The 20,833-nt window shown below is 44.9% G+C and overlaps 2 protein-coding genes and 1 non-coding gene across 5 annotated transcripts; 1 reads left to right on the forward strand and 2 right to left on the reverse strand.

Moving 5' to 3' along the window:
* Window positions 1-1,880: 1,880 nt before the first annotated feature.
* On the reverse strand, window positions 1,881-6,158 carry LOC125520447 (NADPH-dependent aldo-keto reductase, chloroplastic-like). 2 transcript variants are annotated; one of them, XM_048685382.2, is made up of 8 exons: window positions 6,021-6,158; window positions 5,729-5,851; window positions 3,796-3,846; window positions 3,512-3,588; window positions 3,336-3,423; window positions 2,790-3,062; window positions 2,343-2,594; window positions 1,881-2,101 (listed from the first exon to the last, which is right to left on the reverse strand). In XM_048685382.2, the coding sequence occupies exons 2-8, from the start codon at window positions 5,837-5,839 to the stop codon at window positions 2,018-2,020; spliced, it is 936 nt and encodes a 311-aa protein (XP_048541339.1). In that variant the 5' UTR covers window positions 5,840-5,851; window positions 6,021-6,158; the 3' UTR covers window positions 1,881-2,017. The 2 variants fall into 2 exon arrangements, with proteins under 2 accessions (XP_048541339.1, XP_048541335.1); XM_048685378.2 differs by having other exon boundaries at window positions 5,729-5,854; window positions 6,021-6,131.
* On the forward strand, window positions 4,303-4,388 carry TRNAY-GUA (transfer RNA tyrosine (anticodon GUA)). Its single transcript is given in 2 exon segments — window positions 4,303-4,339; window positions 4,353-4,388. It is a non-coding gene; the product is annotated as a tRNA-Tyr (tRNA).
* A 4,095-nt stretch (window positions 6,159-10,253) lies between the features above and the next one.
* Window positions 10,254-13,229, reverse strand: LOC125520464 (aldo-keto reductase family 4 member C10). 2 transcript variants are annotated; one of them, XM_048685390.2, is made up of 8 exons: window positions 13,026-13,229; window positions 12,793-12,937; window positions 12,518-12,568; window positions 11,850-11,926; window positions 11,662-11,749; window positions 11,076-11,348; window positions 10,695-10,946; window positions 10,254-10,529 (listed from the first exon to the last, which is right to left on the reverse strand). In XM_048685390.2, the coding sequence occupies exons 2-8, from the start codon at window positions 12,907-12,909 to the stop codon at window positions 10,446-10,448; spliced, it is 942 nt and encodes a 313-aa protein (XP_048541347.1). In that variant the 5' UTR covers window positions 12,910-12,937; window positions 13,026-13,229; the 3' UTR covers window positions 10,254-10,445. The 2 variants fall into 2 exon arrangements, with proteins under 2 accessions (XP_048541347.1, XP_087382361.1); XM_087526235.1 differs by having other exon boundaries at window positions 12,793-13,206.
* Window positions 13,230-20,833: the final 7,604 nt, after the last annotated feature.

Consider the following 20,833-nt stretch of genomic DNA (forward strand, 5'->3'; position numbering starts at 1 on the left):
AGATTATTGACTCTAGTGCAAGTGGGAGACTGTTGGAAATATGCCCTAGAGGCAATAATAAAAGGATTATTATTATATTTCCTTGTTCATGATAATTGTCTTTTATTCATGCTATAATTGTGTTATCCGGAAATTGTAATACACGTGTGAATACATAGACACCAATATGTCCCTGGTAAGCCTCTAGTTGACTAGCTCGTTGATCAACAGATAGTCATGGCTTCCAGACTATGGACATTGGATGTCATTGATAACGAGATCACATCATTAGGAGAATGATGTGATGGACAAGACCCAATCCTAAACATAGCAAAAGATCATATAGTTTGTTTGCTAGAGTTTTTCCAATGTCAAGTATCTTTTCCTTAGACCATGAGATCGTGTAACTCCCGGATACCGTAGGAATGCTTTGGGTGTACCAAACGTCACAACGTAATTGGGTGACTATAAAGGTATACTACGGGTATCTCCGAAAGTGTCTGTTGGGTTGACACGGATCAAGACTGGAATTTGTCACTCTGTATGACGGAGAGGTATCTCTGGCCCACTCGGTAATGCATCATCATAATGAGCTCAAAGTGACCAAGTGTCTGGTCACGGGATCATGCATTACGGTACGAGTAAAGTGACTTGCCGGTAACGAGATTGAACGAGGTATTGGGATACCGACGATCGAATCTCGGGCAAGTAACGTACCGATTGACAAAGGGAATTGTATACGGGGTTGCTTGAATCCTCGACATCGCGGTTCATCCGATGAGATCATCGAGGAGCATGTGGGAGCCAACATGGGTATCCAGATCCCGCTGTTGGTTATTGACCGGAGAGCCATCTCGGTCATGTCTACATGTCTCACGAACCCGTAGGGTCTACACACTTAAGGTTCGGTGACGCTAGGGTTGTAGAGATATGAATATGCAGTAACCCGAAAGTTGTTCGGAGTCCCGGATGAGATCCCAGACGTCACGAGGAGTTCCGGAATGGTCCGGAGGTGAAGAATTATATATAGGAAGTGCAGTTTCGGCCATCGGAAGAGTTTCGGGGGTCACCAGTATTGTACCGGGACCACCGGATGGGTCCCGGGGGTCCACCGGGTGGGACCACCCATCCCGGAGGGCCCCATGGGCTGAAGTGGGGAGGGGAACCAGCCCATAGTGGGCTGGTGCGCCCCCCTTGGCCCACCCCCTGCGCCTAGGGTTGGAAACCCTAGGGTGGGGGGGCGCCCCACTTGCCTTGGGGGCCACTCCACCCTTGGCCGCCGCCCCCCTAGGAGATCCCATCTCCTAGGGCCGGCGCCCCCCCTTGGGGAGCCTATATAAAGGGGGGGAGGGAGGGGCAGCCGCACCCTTGACTCTTGGCGCCTCCCTGTCCCCTGCTACACCTCTCCCTCTCGCAGTAGAACGGCGAAGCCCTGCTGCGATGACTCCTGCATCCACCACCACGCCGTCGTGCTGCTGGATCTTCATCTACCTCTCCTCCCTCCTTGCTGGATCAAGAAGGAGGAGACGTCACGCTGACCGTACGTGTGTTGAACACGGAGGTGCCGTCCGTTCGGCGCTAGGATCTCCGGTGATTTGGATCACGTCGAGTACGACTTCCTCATCCCCGTTCTTTGAACGCTTCCGCGTGTGATCTACAAAGGTATGTAGATGCAATCCGATCACTCGTTGCTAGATGAACTCATAGATGGATCTTGGTGAAACCGTAGGAAAATTTTTGTTTTCTGCAACGTTCCCCAACAAATACAATATTTGCGAATAGAAGAATACAACAATCAAAATGGTAGCACATGAGAAAAATATATGATCGAGCAATTATTTTAAGCCATCAGTAAAAGAAGGCATTTTTTCGGCCTTCCCATCCGTTGGTCCACACATCCATAAAAAAAGCCATTTATTCTCAAAAGTTTTAAAGTAAGTATCTCCATCTGCATACAACCAATGAGAAGAACTGAAGAAGCAAGATATTTATGCTAGCATGATAATAATGCTATGCCTTCATCAGAACTTCATACACTTCAGATTTCACCATCCCAAAAATCCTCCACGGTTTTGTAAATACCTTGCGGGTGAACTACAAATTCAGCTCTTAGAGTCTTAATCTGCATACAAAGGACCAAAACAATCTCAATAGCCAATATCAGAGGTAATTCTATAGATTGACGCACTATGTTTCTAAAAAAATAGTGATACAAAACATTAATGTTTTTAAGATTTTTTTTGGAAGGACAAAACATTGCATATTACCATCAAGGTGTGCTAAGCCAATATAACCAACATAATAAAAATAGGAAGGACCATTTGCAATTTTGCATGGAGGAAAATAGAGGAGTTTATTCATGCCTGTGGGATTTCAGAGAACTTTGACATCAAATCTTCAGGAATAGACCAGTCCAATATGTTAAAGTTCTCCTTTATCCTTGTTTCATTGATGCTTTTTGGAAGCACACTCTGACCCATTTGAAGGCCCCAGCGTAGAGCAACCTGTGCAGGACTTCTCTGCAACTTCTCGGCAATAGAGATGACAATAGGGTTGCTAAGAAAGCTTGGACCCGTGAACGCAGGTGATCCAGGCCTACCTAAGGGTGAATATGCCTGCCAAAATGAAAGTAAAAAAATTATTGAACAACCTAGAGTAAACTAACCAAGGGAGAAGTGATTTTCAAGAGAAGAACCTAAAGTAAACTAACCAGGGGAAGTGTTTTTCAAGAAACTTTGGCAGTATCTTATTGAAAAAGAAGAAGAAGAAGAGGGAAAACTACTGGTCCATTAGTGATGTTCGAAACTTACAGAAAGATGAACACCATTTGACTCGCAAAGTTCGCGGAGTTTCATTTGCTGCCAACCTGGATGGGACTCAACCTGGTTGACAGCAGGAGTTACTCTAGCAATGGCAAGCAAATCCTCCATCCTCTTACAAGAAAAGTTGCTCACGCCGATTGCACGAGCCTTGCCGGAGTCGTATAACTTCTCCATCGCCCCCCATGTAGCAGGGACATCAAGAGTAATATAGTTTTCAGCGGTTCGGACAGCTCCTTTATTAGTTCGGACTGGAGCGTGGATCTGCACAATATATTTTTTCAAAAAGGCATTCATACAGTTAAAGCAACTTTTACTTCACACTAAGCTCAGGAATGCACTTCATTCAGTTAAAACAACACTTCATCGTTCAGTAAATGTAATACTATTAGGTTTTGTTTGACCCTCTCAATCTTTTACGCCAAAGAAGCTGCTTAGAGGTGAGTCATATTTGTACTTTCGGTACTGCGTGGGGGAACAGGCATATCACAGTAGATTCACTGTTAAATGGATAGACAATCAAGCATAGAAATTTACAAGGAACAGGTCTAAGTACTCCAGTTGCAAATCTTCAAGAGTAGTGTCAATGCCCTCTGGCACATCTTCTGGGGCGTGATTACCAGACCTGCAAAATCCAAAACATCTTTTGACAACACGGCGCTGCAAATTACATACAAATGATGAAACTAGGGTAAAAAGGAATGAAGCCTAACCACAACTTAGAAGAGATAAACAAATCTTCACGCTTAACCACATAATCCTCAAACAGTTTCTTCAGAGCCAAACCAATCTATAAAAGGTGTAGATTGAATTCGCTGGGTTATATGAAAAAACATAACGGTTACAGTCTTACAGATGGACAGTTTTGTGTAGCAGAAATTACTTCAGATAAAAATAATAATGATGTCATGAGTGTCATACTCTGATGACTAACCACCAACATTTCATGAGCCTATCATTTTCCTGATCTTATAGAAAGCTATGGCTCAAGTATTACCTCCTTCTCATTGCGGTACGCTGGAGCGCAATCAATATGCCGATATCCAGCCTGCATTGTAAGTGCATCAAATTGTTAGACTTGGGTGAGATAGTATATAGTTTCATGTTTCAAGCTTAAGATTATATGGTACGCTTCAGTAGCATTTTCCAGAGCTTAAATCCAGTGGCGGAGCTTCGGTAGAAAAGAGGAAGGGCGAAAGAGAATGCAAAAGTATAATTTAGCGAGAATAGAAGCAAAAAGTGCCAAAAACTAAGTGTTCGTAGGCTAAACTGATGGAATTTTGGAACCATAGAGATAACCTCATAACCAATTTCCTGGAAAAAGAACTTATAACCAATTGTGTTGCTTGCTGTATGTACACCCCGCTCCAGATTAAATCACACACAATTTGTAGCGTGTGAGCACTTCAAGTCCGACTAAGATTCGAATTTAAGAATGGGATGCTCGTTGTTCAGAAGGTGAAGTGCGAGGTTATGAAGCGAGGTGCACGCAGATTGACACAAACCGACCTTAGCTCAGTTGGTAGAGCGGAGGACTGTAGTCGTTGCAGATAAATCCTTAGGTCACTGGTTCGAATCCGGTAGGTCGGATAACATTTTTATTTTTGCGATTTTTTAGCCAAACAACAGGAAAGTGCCCAGGTACACAGGCCTAAAATCTGAATTGAACAAATCTTACAATCTACAAAGCTTATCTGGATCAATTAACAGAGAAAATCTGTACAGATTCCATTAAAGAACCTTGAATCCGGTAGGTTGGATAACATTTTTATTTTTGCGATTTTTTTGGCAAACAACAGGAAAGTGCCCAGGTACACAGGCCTAAAATCTGAATTGAACAAATCTTACAATCTACAAAGCTTATCTGGATCAATTAACAGAGAAAATCTGTACAGATTCCATTAAAGAACCTTGAATCCGGTAGGTCGGATAACATTTTTATTTTTGCGATTTTTTTGGCAAACAACAGGAAAGTGCCCAGGTACACAGGCCTAAAATCTGAATTGAACAAATCTTACAATCTACAAAGCTTATCTGGATCAATTAACAGAGAAAATCTGTACAGATTCCATTAAAGAACCTTGAATCCGGTAGGTCGGATAACATTTTTATTTTTGCGATTTTTTAGCCAAACAACAGGAAAGTGCCCAGGTACACAGGCCTAAAATCTGAATTGAACAAATCTTACAATCTACAAAGCTTATCTGGATCAATTAACAGAGAAAATCTGTACAGATTCCATTAAAGAACCTTGAATCCGGTAGGTCGGATAACATTTTTATTTTTGCGATTTTTTAGCCAAACAACAGGAAAGTGCCCAGGTACACAGGCCTAAAATCTGAATTGAACAAATCTTACAATCTACAAAGCTTATCTGGATCAATTAACAGAGAAAATCTGTACAGATTCCATTAAAGAACCTTGAATCCGGTAGGTCGGATAACATTTTTATTTTTGCGATTTTTTAGCCAAACAACAGGAAAGTGCCCAGATACACAGGCCTAAAATCTGAATTGAACAAATCTTACAATCTACAAAGCTTATCTGGATCAATTAACAGAGAAAATCTGTACAGATTCCATTAAAGAACCTTGAATCCGGTAGGTCGGATAACATTTTTATTTTTGCGATTTTTTAGCCAAACAACAGGAAAGTGCCCAGGTACACAGGCCTAAAATCTGAATTGAACAAATCTTACAATCTACAAAGCTTATCTGGATCAATTAACAGAGAAAATCTGTACAGATTCCATTAAAGAACCTTGAATCCGGTAGGTCGGATAACATTTTTATTTTTGCGATTTTTTAGCCAAACAACAGGAAAGTGCCCAGGTACACAGGCCTAAAATCTGAATTGAACAAATCTTACAATCTACAAAGCTTATCTGGATCAATTAACAGAGAAAATCTGTACAGATTCTATTAAAGAACCTTGATGGCAGCGTAGACGGCCTCCCCGACGGTCCCGGGCTCTGTTTTCGCCGTGCCGAGGCCAACTGACGGTATTCTTGCTCCGGTGTTGAGGACGAAGGATTCGGCCATCTCTCCAAAAGCCTGCTAGAGATCAAAGAACAAGCAGGTATAAAGATGCTTAGGCACGGAAGATAACAACAGAGGGATCACGAGGGTCCTTCAGAGTTCAAGCTGAGAATAATTATACTACTGCGCTGATGCATAGTGAAATTAATCCTCACGGAAAAACAGACGAATGATGGGTGGTTACCTGTGATTGGATTGGAGTGGAAGCTGATCGATCCACGCGGGCATGCGACAAGGCGGAGAGCGGCGATCAAGCGGCCGGTGGAGTTCTTTTTGCTGGACCTGCCGGCCTAGGTTTTTTATAGGGTGTGTCTAAGGCACATCTAGATGTGCTCTAGTTATTGCACATGTAAAGTAAGTGAGTCAAGCATAAAGAGGAAAAAAATAATATCCGCACGCATCTCGACGTAAGATCAATGACATAGAACTTAGATGTGCAATACTTATGGCACATCTAGATGTGCTCTAGCAAAACTGTTTTTTTTATATTCCCGTGCCAAGTTTTATTAGCACAAAGTTGTAATGATGAGTTCTACGATGCAATACTGTCTTTTTTCCGAACACAGTATAAACGCAAACGCTCGTACATACGCACGCACCACACCCTATTCTATGGTGCAATACTGTCGATACCAGGCCAAATTAGGGTGTGTATTTTGCGAAACAGATTATGATGATTTTTATATGTTTATAAAAGGATAATCCGTTGCAAGCAACATGTCCAGAACACATATTCGACATTTGATGTGAGTTGATCAGCTTGGGCCTGTTTGGTTGCCCGCATGCAACCCAACCAGGTCCGTGCGGAATGTGCACGGCCTGTTTGGTTGGCTGGGCTGCATGCGATTTGAGGCCCACACGAACCTCAAAGCAGCCCGCAGCCTGGCCCGGCGGGAACTGCTGAATTGACAGTTTCTCGCGAGCCTGACCAGGCGCGGCCGCGCGTGCGGGGCAGTTGCACGTCTCAGGTAGTGCGGGAGATGGAGGCGACGTCTCATTACTCGCCCCCCACTCTCCTGTCACCGCCCAGGCGCACTGTTCCCATCGCTCCCTCTCTCTCCCGCACCGCCCCTCCCTCTCCTCTCCTCTGCTCCGATGGCTCCGCCACGCCCGCCGCCACGCCGCCCTCTGACCCCGGTCGACCAGCGCATCGTCAGCATCCAGGAGCGTTGGCTGGCCGGGCTCCAGAACTCGGGCCGCGACCTGGCCTCGGCGCTGCGGGCGCCGTCCCCCATCTGCTGTCGGCCTCCACGAGGCCGGCCAATGCGGTGCCGGCCGCTCCTGCTCCGCCGCTGATTCCGGACCTCGTTGTTCTGGGCTCGGCGCCGGCGCCGTCGACAGAGCCGCCCCTTCTTGGGACGCCATTGGGCTCGGGGGTTTTCTTGATCCCCGTCCAAGGGTTTTCTCCGGTCGGCGTGCCGTCCTTCTCGACCTCCGGCGTGGCGTTCAACACGGGGCCGATGCCGCAGGCCGTCGCCGGGGCCGGCTCGTCCTCTGCTCCGCCGGATTGATCTGTTTTTGTTTTGTACAGTGCGTGTGCTAGTGCTTGTGTTCATGCTAGAATACTAGTAGCTGTGTTACATGCTAGAATCCTAGAATCATGCTAGTCCGAGTCCTACTACATGCTAGATTTGTGCTACATGCTAGTAGCTGTGTTCATACTAGAATCATGTTCATGTTGAGTGATGAATGCTAGAATCATGTTGACTGATGGCATGTTCATGTTAGGATCATGTCATTGTTTCATGTTGCATGTTGAAGCTAGGGTTTGTGCCATGAGTGGATGTTATACGTGCATGTAGTAGGACCATTTTAGGATGGTCCCAAATCTGCATGACTGCACATTGATGCTATTGGCACTTGCTGTTGCTATTTTTAGATGTTTCCTTGTTTAGGATAGTTCAGTGATCAGTGCCAGTTGCAGCAAAGAAGATGGCACTGATCAGTGACTTGTCCAACAACAAGTGTCATTGATAGGCAAATGCCACTTATCAATGGCACTTGCTGTTGGGAAAAATGGCACTTCTCAATGGCACTTGTTATTGGGCAAGTCACTGATTAGTGTCATTGATCAGTGCCATTTGCACTACAACAAGTAGATTAGTGCTCTTGCCCAACACCAAGTGCCACTGATCATTGCCATTTGTCCATGAGCACATGCCACTGATTTGTTGTTGGGCAAATGCCACTGATCAGTGGCACTTGCTGTTGGGCATTCTAGTATTCATCACTAATCAGTGGCACTTGCTGTTGGGCAAGTCCACTGATCAGTGCCACTTATTAGTGGCATTTGCTTGCTTGCTTTCTTGATACTAATACTTGTCATGTTGCCTGACAAGATACTGAAGACTGATTGGGATGTGGCGGGTGGAGGAGCTCAGGTCGTGGCCGGAGCTGAGCGCGCCGAGGATTTCATCCCCATGAACAGGTGGCTCAGGACGGTGGACCTGCCTGGCAGGATCGCCTTCATGAGCGTGTCCTCGTTCAAGGGGACGATCTCCATGGCAGGGCCACGAGGAGGGAGCCAGGGAGCCAATGAGATTCTACCAGCAGATCAAGGACAACGAGGACCTCGCCATGCTCGTCGTCCTTCCCAAGTTCGTGGAGGTAATGAACACCTGGCTGGTCATCAAGCGACTCCTGCGCGTGGTCAGGCTCTCAGCCAACAAGCGGCGCGTGTTCTGAGTGCAGGTCCAGAACTTTGAGGGCCACATGGTGCTTGACCGGGGGTGGAACTACTTCTGCCGTCGCCACCGCATCGTCCCCGACGACCTCGTCGTTGTGCGCATCTCCGAACTCGGACTGAAGGTTTAGATCTACAACCACGACTCGTTGGTGATGTGCAGGTATCGTTGCAGCAGGCACAACTAGCTTGGTGGCATCGAGCATGCTATGCAGTTAAGTTAAGTCAGGTGTTAGTGGAGAACTTTTAGGGTGTGTGACGAGACTTGTGCTGGGAACTTGTTCATATTTTGGCCAGGAGCAGCACCCTGGCACAGCAGGGAAGGAGGATGCCCCTGCTCTTAATCTAGACTTATGCTATCTAATTAAGTAGTTTGTTGTGTTAAGTTTGTTGTCATTACATTGCTTGCTTTGTTTGATCTTAGATATTGTGATGTTGTTGTTGTGCTGTTCATGTGTGGTGGTAAGGCCACCACATTTGAATGAGATGAGCAGAACACAAACGTTGTTTGCAATCAAACGGCTGAAGTTTGCATCTACTCACACCCTAAGCACAAATGCGGGCAACCAAACAGCAGGGGGACAAGTGCCTCTCGATGTGATACAGGCAACCAAACAGGTTGCATCTGCTGCATATGAGGCTGTTTTTCAGCAACCAAACTGGCTAGAGATGGACATGCAATGCAACTACTATTGCAAACTGCAACCAAACAGGCCCCTTGTGTCCTCATATTTGTTTCTCCATGACTAGAGAGCTTCTCATGAGAGAGAGAGAGAGAGCTGTCCCTTTTCCCCTGGATTGATTACTTTTTTACGTAAGTTGTCATGCTTGTTATTATATTATTGATTTTTTGTATGTGCAGAACAAAAAATACCCACTAATTTTTCATGTGAGCAAGAGCAATACAAACATTTTCCAAAATATGCCATGTGAGCAGTACAAAAAGTCCTACATTTGCCATCTGACCATTACAGCATTCTTTAATTTTGCCATGATTTAGAACACAAAAAATACTAAATTTTCCATGTAACAATTCACATTTCCCTCCATAACTGCCATGTTTTTCTGATACCATCATTCCCATTATTGCCATGTAAACACCACAAAAATTTCTCCCATGACTTCTAGAGAAAACATTTTTTTCCTAATTTCATTTCAACCCTACATAATTTTCCTAAATTTGCCATGGGAATTTCTCCCATATTTCTCCCATGGCGGACGCCTGGACTCACCCAGATCTCCTCGGTTTGAAGTTGGTCTGTGGGATTTCAAACACCCGGGCCGGTCTGGCCCCATTTGGTGATCCTTGTTGGAGCGCTAAAAGTCTAATTACCGTCCAGTCCGGATATTTGGGGCCAATTTGAGGATTCACGTTGGAGATGCCTTTAGAGATGTACCACCATTTTCTGGTAGCTGCCAGAATATCAATTGTTTTCAATTCTTAACAGCACTAACGAAAAAGAAATGATCAGACCAGAACTATTTTCTACTCCCTCGGTGTTTGAAAATAAGGCGTATAAATTTTGCTTGAAGCCAAACAATGTAAAGTTTGACCCAAGTTTGTAGAATATTTCATCAATAACTACAGTACCAAATTAGTTTTTTTTTTCTTATTGTATCTATTTACTAGTATTGTAAAACGTGGAAAATGGAGTAAACCAGGGGACATCATGGCTCAACTATAGATTCCATGAGCTTCGGTATCACGAAGCGGCCTGTATTGACACTTGAAAATGAGATATTCCCGGATAAAGGGATCCGATAATCATAGTAAACCAGTAAAAATTACAGAGGAAGACAGATGATCTAGCCAATATGCTTTCAGTTTCTTCTCTACAAGAAGCATCTACATGCAAATACAAAATCAGACGACGACTACGGTTTCATGCTGGAATGCAATGCCTTCTGTGCAGCACTTCATACGCTTCAGATTTCACCATCCCAAAAATCCTCCACGGTTTTGAAAATACCTTGGGGGTGAACCACAAATTCAGCTCTTAGCACCTTAACCTGCATTTAGCAAGACAAAACAATATCAGATAACAAATATAGGAAGGTAAAGCTGTCATGCACTGCATTTCTCCGATGGGAGAATGTGCAAATTATTAGACATCATAATGCGGATAAAATTCTGTTTCAACGGAGCAAAATAACAAGGATGGAATTGAGAGATGCCTGCTGAATTTCAGAGAAATTCGCCATCAAATCTTCAGGGATAGACCAGTCAAATATGCTTAAGTTCTCCTTTATTCTTGTTTCATTGGTGCTTTTCGGGAGTACACTCTGGCCCATTTGAAGACCCCAGCGTAGGGCAACCTGCGCAGGAGTTTTGTTTAACTTCTCCGCAACAGAGATGACAATGGGATTGCTAAGAAAGCTTGGACCCATGGATCCAGGTGATCCATGTTTTCCTAAGGGTGAATATGCCTGCAAAAGCAAAAGTAAAAAATTGTGAACAACAAACAAGAGAAGTGGAGTAATTTTCAAGAAAGTAGCTACCAAGGTTACTGAAAACGAGGGGAAATCGCCGCTATACTGGCGATGTTTAAAACTTACAGAAAGATGAACACCCTTTGACTGGCAAAGTTCCCTGAGTTTCATTTGCTGCCAACCTGGATGGCACTCAACCTGGTTGACTGCTGGAGGTACACTTGCAATGGCAAGCAAATCCTCCATCCTCTTACAAGAAAAGTTACTCACACCGATCGCACGGGCCTTGCCAGAGGCATATAACTTCTCCATTGCTCCCCAAGTAGCAGGAATGTCAACAGGAAGAAAGTTTTCAGGGGCTGGGGTGGCACCTTTCTTCGAACGAAGTGGAGCATGGATCTGCAAAATATAGGACATCATCAACAAAACAACTTGGGCACATATACACACGGTTAAAATCAATTTCTCCCACGATGAGCTTGAGAACACACTTCATAGTTCAGTGAAAGCTAGGCCGGGGGTTTCAACCTCCTTTTCGGAAAACAAAATATTTTAGTATTGTTTTTACTACCAAATACAAAAAAACATTCATGCTGAAAATGTTTCTCAGACTGCACGATAAGCATAATACATCTACTTTTAGTATTATGTGAGCGAAGGGAATTTCATTATATACACTATAAGAGATGGACAATTATGCATAGAAATTTACAAGGAAAAGGTCTAAGTAGTCCAGCTGCAAATCTTCAAGAGTGGTGTCAATGCCCTCCGGCACATCTTCTGGGGCTTGGTTACCAGACCTGCAAAATTTAAAAGATCTTTTGAAAACGCAGCACTGCAAATTACATAAGCTGCTTCTTTATCAATGATGCAGCTGAGGTTGAAAACATGAAGCCTAACCACAACTTAGAAGTGATAAATAGATGTTCACGCTTAACCACGCCTTCATCAAATAATTTCTTGAGACTGAGACCAATCTATAAAAGGTGAGAAGGCATATATTTCAATTCAGTTAGCTTAGTGACAGAACATAACATAGCTTTTGATAAAAATCAACAAGAGTAGAGGAGGGATAAATTTTGTAGTACTACATGAGTTCAGACAACATATGAATGCAGGAATGATATCAAGAGTCACAGTGTGGCCTTCTCTTTAAGCAGACCACATGTCTAAATATTTTTCCATCAATTTTGCAGGTTCATAATTCCTTCCCACATGTACAGGGGAGAATGTTTTCAGAATTTTTGGCACTTTATTTGATATTTTGATTTGGTAATTATCCATATTTTTTGAACAAAGAGAAGAACCATGTTCCTTGTCTTACAGACAAAACACAGCAGTACAGATAGTGCGCTTGATCGACAATTGGTTCGGGCACAAGAATTATGTACATTTCCTGTGCAAGCAAACCATTTTTATTACAGTAAAATCTAGAACCACATATGTTTTCAGTGAGTACAGACCAGTTAATTTAATTTGGTAAAAAGAATAAAAATCCACAGCAAGCACATCTAAGGGGCATCTATCAAATCTGATTGACTGCTACTGCTCAAGTAATTACTAATTACCTCCTTCTCATTGCGGTACGCTGGAGCACAGTCGATATGCCGATATCCAGCCTGTATTGTCAAAACATCAAAATTTCAGTACTGGACAGAAGAGTACATTTTGGTATTTCAAAATCGAAACAACGACAGGCTTTGGTAGCATTTTAAACCACACAAAATGAGTAGCACATGGGTAGTACTCCTACTTGTGAAGAAACTTAATTTTGAATTCAACAGATCATCCATCTTAGATGTGGTTCAGCAGAAAAGCTGTACAGATTCTGCTTAGAAGTGACCTTGACGGCGGCGTAGACGGCGTCCCGTACGACGCCGGGTTCGGCCTTCCCCGTCGCCGTGCCGAGGCCAACTGATGGGATCCTTGCACCGGTGTTGAGCACAAAGGATTCAGCCATCTGAGATTATGTGGCTGGTCCCAACAACCTGCGAGAGATCGAAGAGCGAAGCAGACAAAGGTAATCGCGGGAACATGGAAATCGCACTGAGATGGATTTGATTTGGGGGATCGAACCTTGCGCCGTTCGACGGCTCGCCGGAGCGGAGGAGGCGAAGTCGAGGTGGGCGGACGGCCGGCCTGGCGGTAGAGAGGGGCGACGCGACCAAGGGGGCGAGGGACTCTGGCCGGTCAGAGTACAGTGCGCAAAGTGGACCGTGGAGTGGAGTGTAATTAACTAGCGGAAATTGCTTGGACGGTACTGCCGCCATGGCCGTTGTTTGTCCGGTGCGAGCCCCGTTATCGTCACGTCTGAGTGCTCTGGACAATGACGCTGTCGCTATCGTCGTGCCGTAGCCCTGCTTTTTTTAGTCTTGCTAAATCTCATTCGATGCTATACCCGTTAGATCTTATGTTAATATTCGTGCAAAATTTTCTTTTCAGTTTTTTCTTTTTCTCCATTATATGTTATGCCACTTGACAGAGACAGTCGACTGAGACCTAGTCATACCTTTTTAAAAAAATTAGTGTCGTCGCCCTGCTGTCTGCTGATTTAGGACGTGTTTGGTTGCCTGCATATAGGCCAACTAAACCTGCACGGGAAAATTATGGCCCGTTTGGTTGCATGCATAGCACGAAACTCAAAGCACATCTGAGCCTGCCTCGCTGGGAACGCTGGAATCGACAGTTTCTCCAAAACCAGACTCGTGCGATGCATGTGGGCGGTGGGGCCTCCATGCGAGGAGCCACGCTCGAGAAGCCATATTGCTTCCCGAAGCGCTAACAGTTATTACCCTCACCGGCCCCTCATCGCTGCCTCTCCCCTCTCTCTCCACTCTCACTCACTGCCCCCTCACCGCTCTCTCTCCCCTCTCTCTCCACTCCCACTGACGGCGGCAGCGGCTTTCAGCAGATTGAAGAACAACAAGGCGGACTCCGGCCCCTTCATTGGCATCGGTATCATCACCTCCCGCACTTCGGCAATGGCCGTAAGTTCTTTTTTCACCTCCTCACATACTCATTCGCATTCGATTCACGTTAGAAGAATGGGGGATCGGGGTAAATAGCCATATAAGTGATCATAACATCATCATGAGTTCCTAGTACCAATAGATTTGAGGTTACCAATCGGGAATGAAGTACAAGGGTTATGGGTATTTGTTGGGGAACGTTGCAGAAAACAAAAATTTTCCTACGGTTTCACCAAGATCCATCTATGAGTTCATCTAGCAACGAGTGATCGGATTGCATCTACATACCTTTGTAGATCACGCGCGGAAGCGTTCAAAGAACGGGGATGAGGAAGTCGTACTCGACGTGATCCAAATCACCGGAGATCTAGCGCCGAACGGACGGCACCTCCATGTTCAACACACGTACGGTCAGTGTGACGTCTCCTCCTTCTTGATCCAGCAAGGGGGGAGGAGAGGTTGATGAAGATCCAGCAGCACGACAGCGTGGTGGTGGATGCAGGGCATCACCGCAGCAGGGCTTCGCCGTTAGACTGCGAGAGGGAGAGGTGTAGCAGGGGAGAGGGAGGCGCCAAGACACAAGGGTGCGGCTGCCCCTCCCTCCCCCCCTTTATATAGGCCCCCTAGGGGGGCGCCGACCCTAGGAGATGGAAACTCCTAGGGGGGGCGGCGGCCAAGGGGTGGAGTGCCCCCCAAGCCAGGTGGGGCGCCCCCCCCCCTAGGGTTCCCAACCCTAGGCGCATGGGATGGGCCTAGGGGGCGCACCAGCCCACTATGGGCTGGTTCCCCTCCCCACTTTGGCCCATGGGGCCCTCCGGGATGGGTGGCCCCACCCGGTGGACCCCCGGGACCCTTCCGGTGGTCCCGGTACAATACTGGTGACCCCCGAAACTATCCCGATGGCCAAAACTGCACTTTTTATATATAATTCTTCACCTCCGGACCATTCCGGAACTCCTTGTGACGTCCAGGATCTCATCCGGGACTCCGAACAACTTTCGGGTTACTGCATATTCATATCTCTACAACCCTAGCATCACCGAACCTTAAGTGTGTAGACCCTACGGGTTCGGGAGACATGTAGACATGACCGAGACGGCTCTCCGGTCAATAACCAACAGCGGGATCTGGATACCCATGTTGGCTCCCACATGCTCCTCGATAATCTCATCGGATGAACCACGATGTCGAGGATTCAAGCAACCCCGTATACAATTCCCTTTGTCAATCGGTACGTTACTTACCCGAGATTCGATCGTCGGCATCCCAATACCTCGTTCAATCTCGTTACCGGAAAGTCACTTTACTCGTACCGTAATGCATGATCCCGTGACCAGACACTTGGTCACTTTGAGCTCATTATGATGATGCATTACCGAGTGGGCCCAGAGATACCTCTCCGTCATACGGAGTACAAATCCCAGTCTTGATCCGTGTCAACCCAACAGACACTTTCGGAGATACCCGTAGTACACCTTTATAGTCACCCAGTTACGTTGTGACGTTTGGTATACCCAAAGCACTCCTACGGTATCCGGGAGTTACACGATCTCATGGTCTAAGGAAAAGATACTTGACATTGGAAAAACTTTAGCAAACGAACTATACGATCTTGTGCTATGTTTAGGATTGGGTTTTGTCCATCACATCATTCTCCTAATGATGTGATCCCGTTATCAATGACATCCTTATGTCCATAGCCAGGAAACCATGACTATCTGTTGATCAACGAGCTAGTCAACTAGAGGCTCATTAGGGACTCATTGTGGTCTATGTATTCACACATGTCTTACGATTTCCGGATAATACAATTAGAGCATGAACAATAGACAATTATCATGAACAAGGAAATATAATAATCATTTTATTATTGCCTCTAGGGCATATTTCCAACAGTCTCCCACTTGCACTAGAGTCAATCATCTAGTTACATTGTGATGAATCGAACACCCATGGAATTCTGGTGTTGATCATGTTTTGCTCTAGGGAGAGGTTTAGTCAACGGATCTGCTACATTCAGGTCCGTATGTACTTTACAAATCTCTATGTCTCCATTTTGAACACTTTCACGAATGGAGTTGAAGCGACGCTTGATATGCCTGGTCTTCCTGTGAAACCTGGGCTCTTTGGCAAGGGCAATAGCTCCAGTGTTGTCACAGAAGAGAGTCATCGGGCCCGACGCATTGGGTATGACTCCTAGGTCGGTAATGAACTCCTTCACCCAGACTGCTTCGTGTGCTGCCTCCGAGGCTGCCATGTACTCTGCTTCACATGTAGATCCCGCCACAACGCTTTGCTTGCAACTGCACCAGCTTACTGCCCCACCATTCAAAATATACACGTATCCGGTTTGTGACTTATAGTCATCCAGATCTGTGTCGAAGCTAGCATCGACGTAACCCTTTACGACGAGCTCTTCGTCACCTCCATAAACGAGAAACATTTCCTTAGTCCTTTTCAGGTACTTGAGGATATTCTTGACCGCTGTCCAGTGTTCCTTGCCGGGATTACTTTGGTACCTACCTACCAAACTTACGGCAAGGTTTACATCAGGTCTGGTACACAACATGGCATACATAATAGAACCTATGGCTGAGGCATAGGGGATGACACTCATCGCTTCTATATCTTCTGCCGTGGTCGGACATTGAGCTGAGCTCAATTTCACACCCTGCAACACAGGCAAGAACCCCTTCTTTGACTGATCCATATTGAACTTCTTCAATATCTTATCAAGGTATGTGCTTTGTGAAAGATCTATGAGGCGTCTTGATCTATCTCTATAGATCTTGATGCCTAATATATAAGCAGCTTCTCCAAGGTCCTTCATTGAAAAACTCTTATTCAAGTAGGCCTTAATGCTGTCCAAAAGCTCTATATCATTTCCCATCAAAAGTATGTCATCCACATATAATATGAGAAATGCTATAGAGCTCCCACTCACTTTCTTGTAAACGCAGGCTTCTCCATAAGTCTGCATAAACCCAAACGCTTTGATCATCTCATCAAAGCGAATGTTCCAACTCCGAGATGCTTGCATCAGCCCATAAATCAAGCGTTGGAGCTTGCACACCTTATCAGCATTCTTAGGATCGACAAAACCTTCCGGCTGCATCATATACAGTTCTTCCTTAAGATGACCGTTAAGGAATGCCGTTTTGATGTCCATTTGCTATATCTCATAATCATAGTATGCGGCAATAGCTAACATGATTCGGACGGACTTCAGCTTTGCTACGGGAGAGAATGTTTCATTGTAGTCAACCCCTTGAACTTGTCGATAACCCTTAGCGACAAGCCTAGCTTTATAGATGGTCACATTACCATCCGCGTCTGTCTTCTTCTTAAAGATCCATTTATTTTCTATGGCTCGCCGATCATCGGGCAAGTCAGTCAAAGTCCATACTTCATTTTCATACATGGATCCTACCTCGGATTTCATGGCTTCCAGCCATTTGTCGGAATCCGGGCCCGCCATCGCTTCTTCATAGTTCGAAGGTTCACCGTTGTCTAACAACATGATTTCTAAGACAGGGTTGCCGTACCACTCTGGTGCGGAACGTGTCCTTGTGGACCTTCGAAGTTCAGTAGGAGCTTGATCAGAAGTATCTTGATCATCATCATTAACTTCCTCTCTAATTGGTGCAGGCACCACAGGAACATTTTCCTGAGTTGCGCCACTTTCCGGTTCAAGAGGTAATACTTCATCAAGTTCTACTTTCCTCCCACTTACTTCTTTCGAGAGAAACTCCTTCTCTAGAAAGGATCCATTCTTGGCAACAAAGATCTTGCCTTCAGATCTGAGGTAGAAGGTATACCCAATAGTTTCTTTAGGGTATCCTATGAAGACGCATTTTTCTGACTTGGGTTCGAGCTTTTCAGGTTGAAGTTTCTTGACATAAGCATCGCATCCCCAAACTTTTAGAAACGACAGCTTAGGCTTCTTCCCAAACCATAATTCATACAGTGTCGTCTCAACGGATTTCGACGGAGCCCTATTTAAAGTGAATGCGGAAGTCTCTAAAGCATAGCCCCAAAATGACAGCGGTAAATCGGTAAGAGACATCATAGATCGCACCATATCCAATAGAGTGCGATTACGACGTTCGGACACACCATTGCGCTGAGGTGTTCCAGGCGGCGTGAGTTGTGAAACTATTCCACATTTTCTTAAGTGTGTACCAAATTCGTGACTCAAGTATTCTCCTCCACGATCTGATCGCAAAAACTTGATTTTTCTGTCACGTTGATTCTCAACCTCACTCTGAAATTCCTTGAACTTTTCAAAGGTTCCAGACTTGTGTTTCATTAAGTAGATATACCCATATCTACTCAAGTCATCAGTGAGGGTGAGAACATAACGATAGCCACCACGAGCCTCAACACTCATTGAACCGCACACATCAGTATGTATGATTTCCAATAGGTTGGTTGCTCGCTCCATTGTTCCTGAGAACGGAGTCTTGGTCATCTTACCCATGAGGCATGGTTCACACGTGTCAAATGATTCGTAATCAAGAGACTCTAAAAGTCCATCAGCATGGAGCTTCTTCATGCGTTTGACACCTATGTGACCAAGACGGCAGTGCCACAAGTATGTGGGACTATCATTATCAACCTTACTGAAACCACAAGTGCTCCCTAGGTGGTTTTGATAATTGATGACAACATATCTCTTGTTGGACTAACATTTCGATCTAGCATGTTTCAGATAAGTTCAACAATGGAGTGGCATGGACTAAAGGTTGTGGGAACTCCTTCAAGATGCTAAGGACAAAGGATTGGCTAAAGCTTCAAGCTCAAGACTCCTCATTTTACATTTTAGTGATCCAAGATCACATTGAGTCTTTAGGAAAAGCCAATACTATCAAGGAGGGACGAGGTGTTGCTTAATGAGCCTCTTGCTTCATGTGCTTAGTGATATGCTCCAAAACCCTCAGCTACTTTCCCACTTCCACATATGACCTAAACCCTAAGCCAAACTCGGTCCTACCGATTCTTCCTATCCGGCGCCACCGAGTTTCACTTGTCATAAGCCACTGCCAAACCCTAATCAGTTCGGTCTCACTGAGATGGGCTTGCAAACTCTCTGTTACCCATTGCAATATTCTCGGTCCCACCGAGATATGCAATCGGTTCCACCGAGTTTGCTTGGCCAAATCTCAGTTTCACTTATTACCCAAATCGGTCCCACCAAGTTTGAGTAATCGGTCAAACCTAGTTTTGGATTTACCCTAACCCTAGCACATCGGTCCCACCGAGTTGATCCAGTCGGTCCCACCGAAATCTCTAACGGTCACTAGGTTTACCTTTTCGGTCCGACCGAGTTTGTTGATTCGGTCCCACCGAGATTGGAAAACTGTGTGTAACGGTTGGATTTTGTGTGGAGGCTATATATACCCCTCCACCTCCTCTTCATTCGATGAGAGAGCCATCAGAACGCATACACCATTCCAACTCATATGTTCTGAGAGAGAACCACCTACTCATGTGTTGAGACCAAGATATTCCATTCCTACCATATGAATCTTGATCTCTAGCCTTCCCCAAGTTGCTTTCCACTCAAATCTTCTTTCCACAAAATCCAAATCCTATGAGAGAGAGTTGAGTGTTGGGGAGACTATCATTTGAAGCACAAGAGCAAGGAGTTCATTACCTACACACCATTTGTTACTTCTTGGAGAGTGGTGTCTCCTAGATTGGCTAGGTGTCACTTGGGAGCCTCCGACAAGATTGTGGAGTTGAACCAAGGAGTTTGTAAGGGCAAGGAGATCGCCTACTTTGTGAAGATCTACCGCTAGTGAGGCAAGTCCTGTGTGGGCGATGGCCATGGTGGGATAGACAAGGTTGCTTCTTCGTGGACCCTTTGTGGGTGGTTGCTTCTTCGTGGACCCTTCGTGGGTGGAGCCCTGTGTGGACTCGCGCAACCGTTACCCTTTGTGGGTGGAGCCCTCCGTGGACTCTCGCAACCGTTACCCTTTGTGGGTTGAAGTCTCCATCAACGTGGATGTAGGATAGCACCACCTATCCGAACCACGGGAAAAACATCCTTGTCTCCAATTGCGTTTGATTTCTCCAAACCCTTCCCTTTACATTCTTGCAAGTTGCATGCTTTACATTCCGCTGCTCATATACTCTTTGCAGGCTTGCTTGATATGTATTGTGTGTGTTGAAATTGTGCCTAAACTCCACTTAAACCGAAAAAGCTTAAAAATTGCAACTTTAGCATTAAGTGTCTAATCACCCCCCTCTAGACACATCTACTTCTAGATCCTACAAGTGGTATCAGAGCTTTGGTCTCCATTGCCTTGGTTTAATCACCATTGGAGGAAGATGGATGTGTCTACATTAGGGAGTCTTAGACATAGAGTGCCTATTCTTGATGGAGAGTATTTTCATGAGTGGAAAAATGAGATGCTTGTAATCTTCAATCAATATCATTTGAACAAGTATATTGCTAGCCCTTGTGCATCTCATATTGATCCTTTGCATCCTACCCTAGATGAAGATATTGACATGATTCGCAATCTTAGAACTATTGAGCTCATCATTAGAGGATTGCCCAAAAATTTGATTGCTAGTTTGCCTACTCAAAATTGTGCCTATACTATATGGAAATTTCTTGAGGAACGATTTCCCGATCATTCCTTGAAAACTTCGGATGAAATTCTCCATAAATCTATTGCCTTGAGTAAGATGAACTCTAGTGATCCTAGTTTTGGTAAATGTCTATTTGAACTTACCAATCTTAAGCATGCTAAAGGAGATGTTGGAATCATTAATGATATCATATTCAAAGCTATAAGAATTCATAAAAGTGACCACTTTAATGATCATTTATCTAATGAATTACCCTCTCTAGGAAATGATGAGTCACAAGATCATGATGAACATGAATATTATGATGATGATGAT

Source organism: Triticum urartu, chromosome 1A (genome assembly GCF_056163025.1).
Source record: "Triticum urartu cultivar PI428250 chromosome 1A, HENAU_Tu73, whole genome shotgun sequence".
NCBI lineage: Eukaryota > Viridiplantae > Streptophyta > Magnoliopsida > Poales > Poaceae > Triticum > Triticum urartu.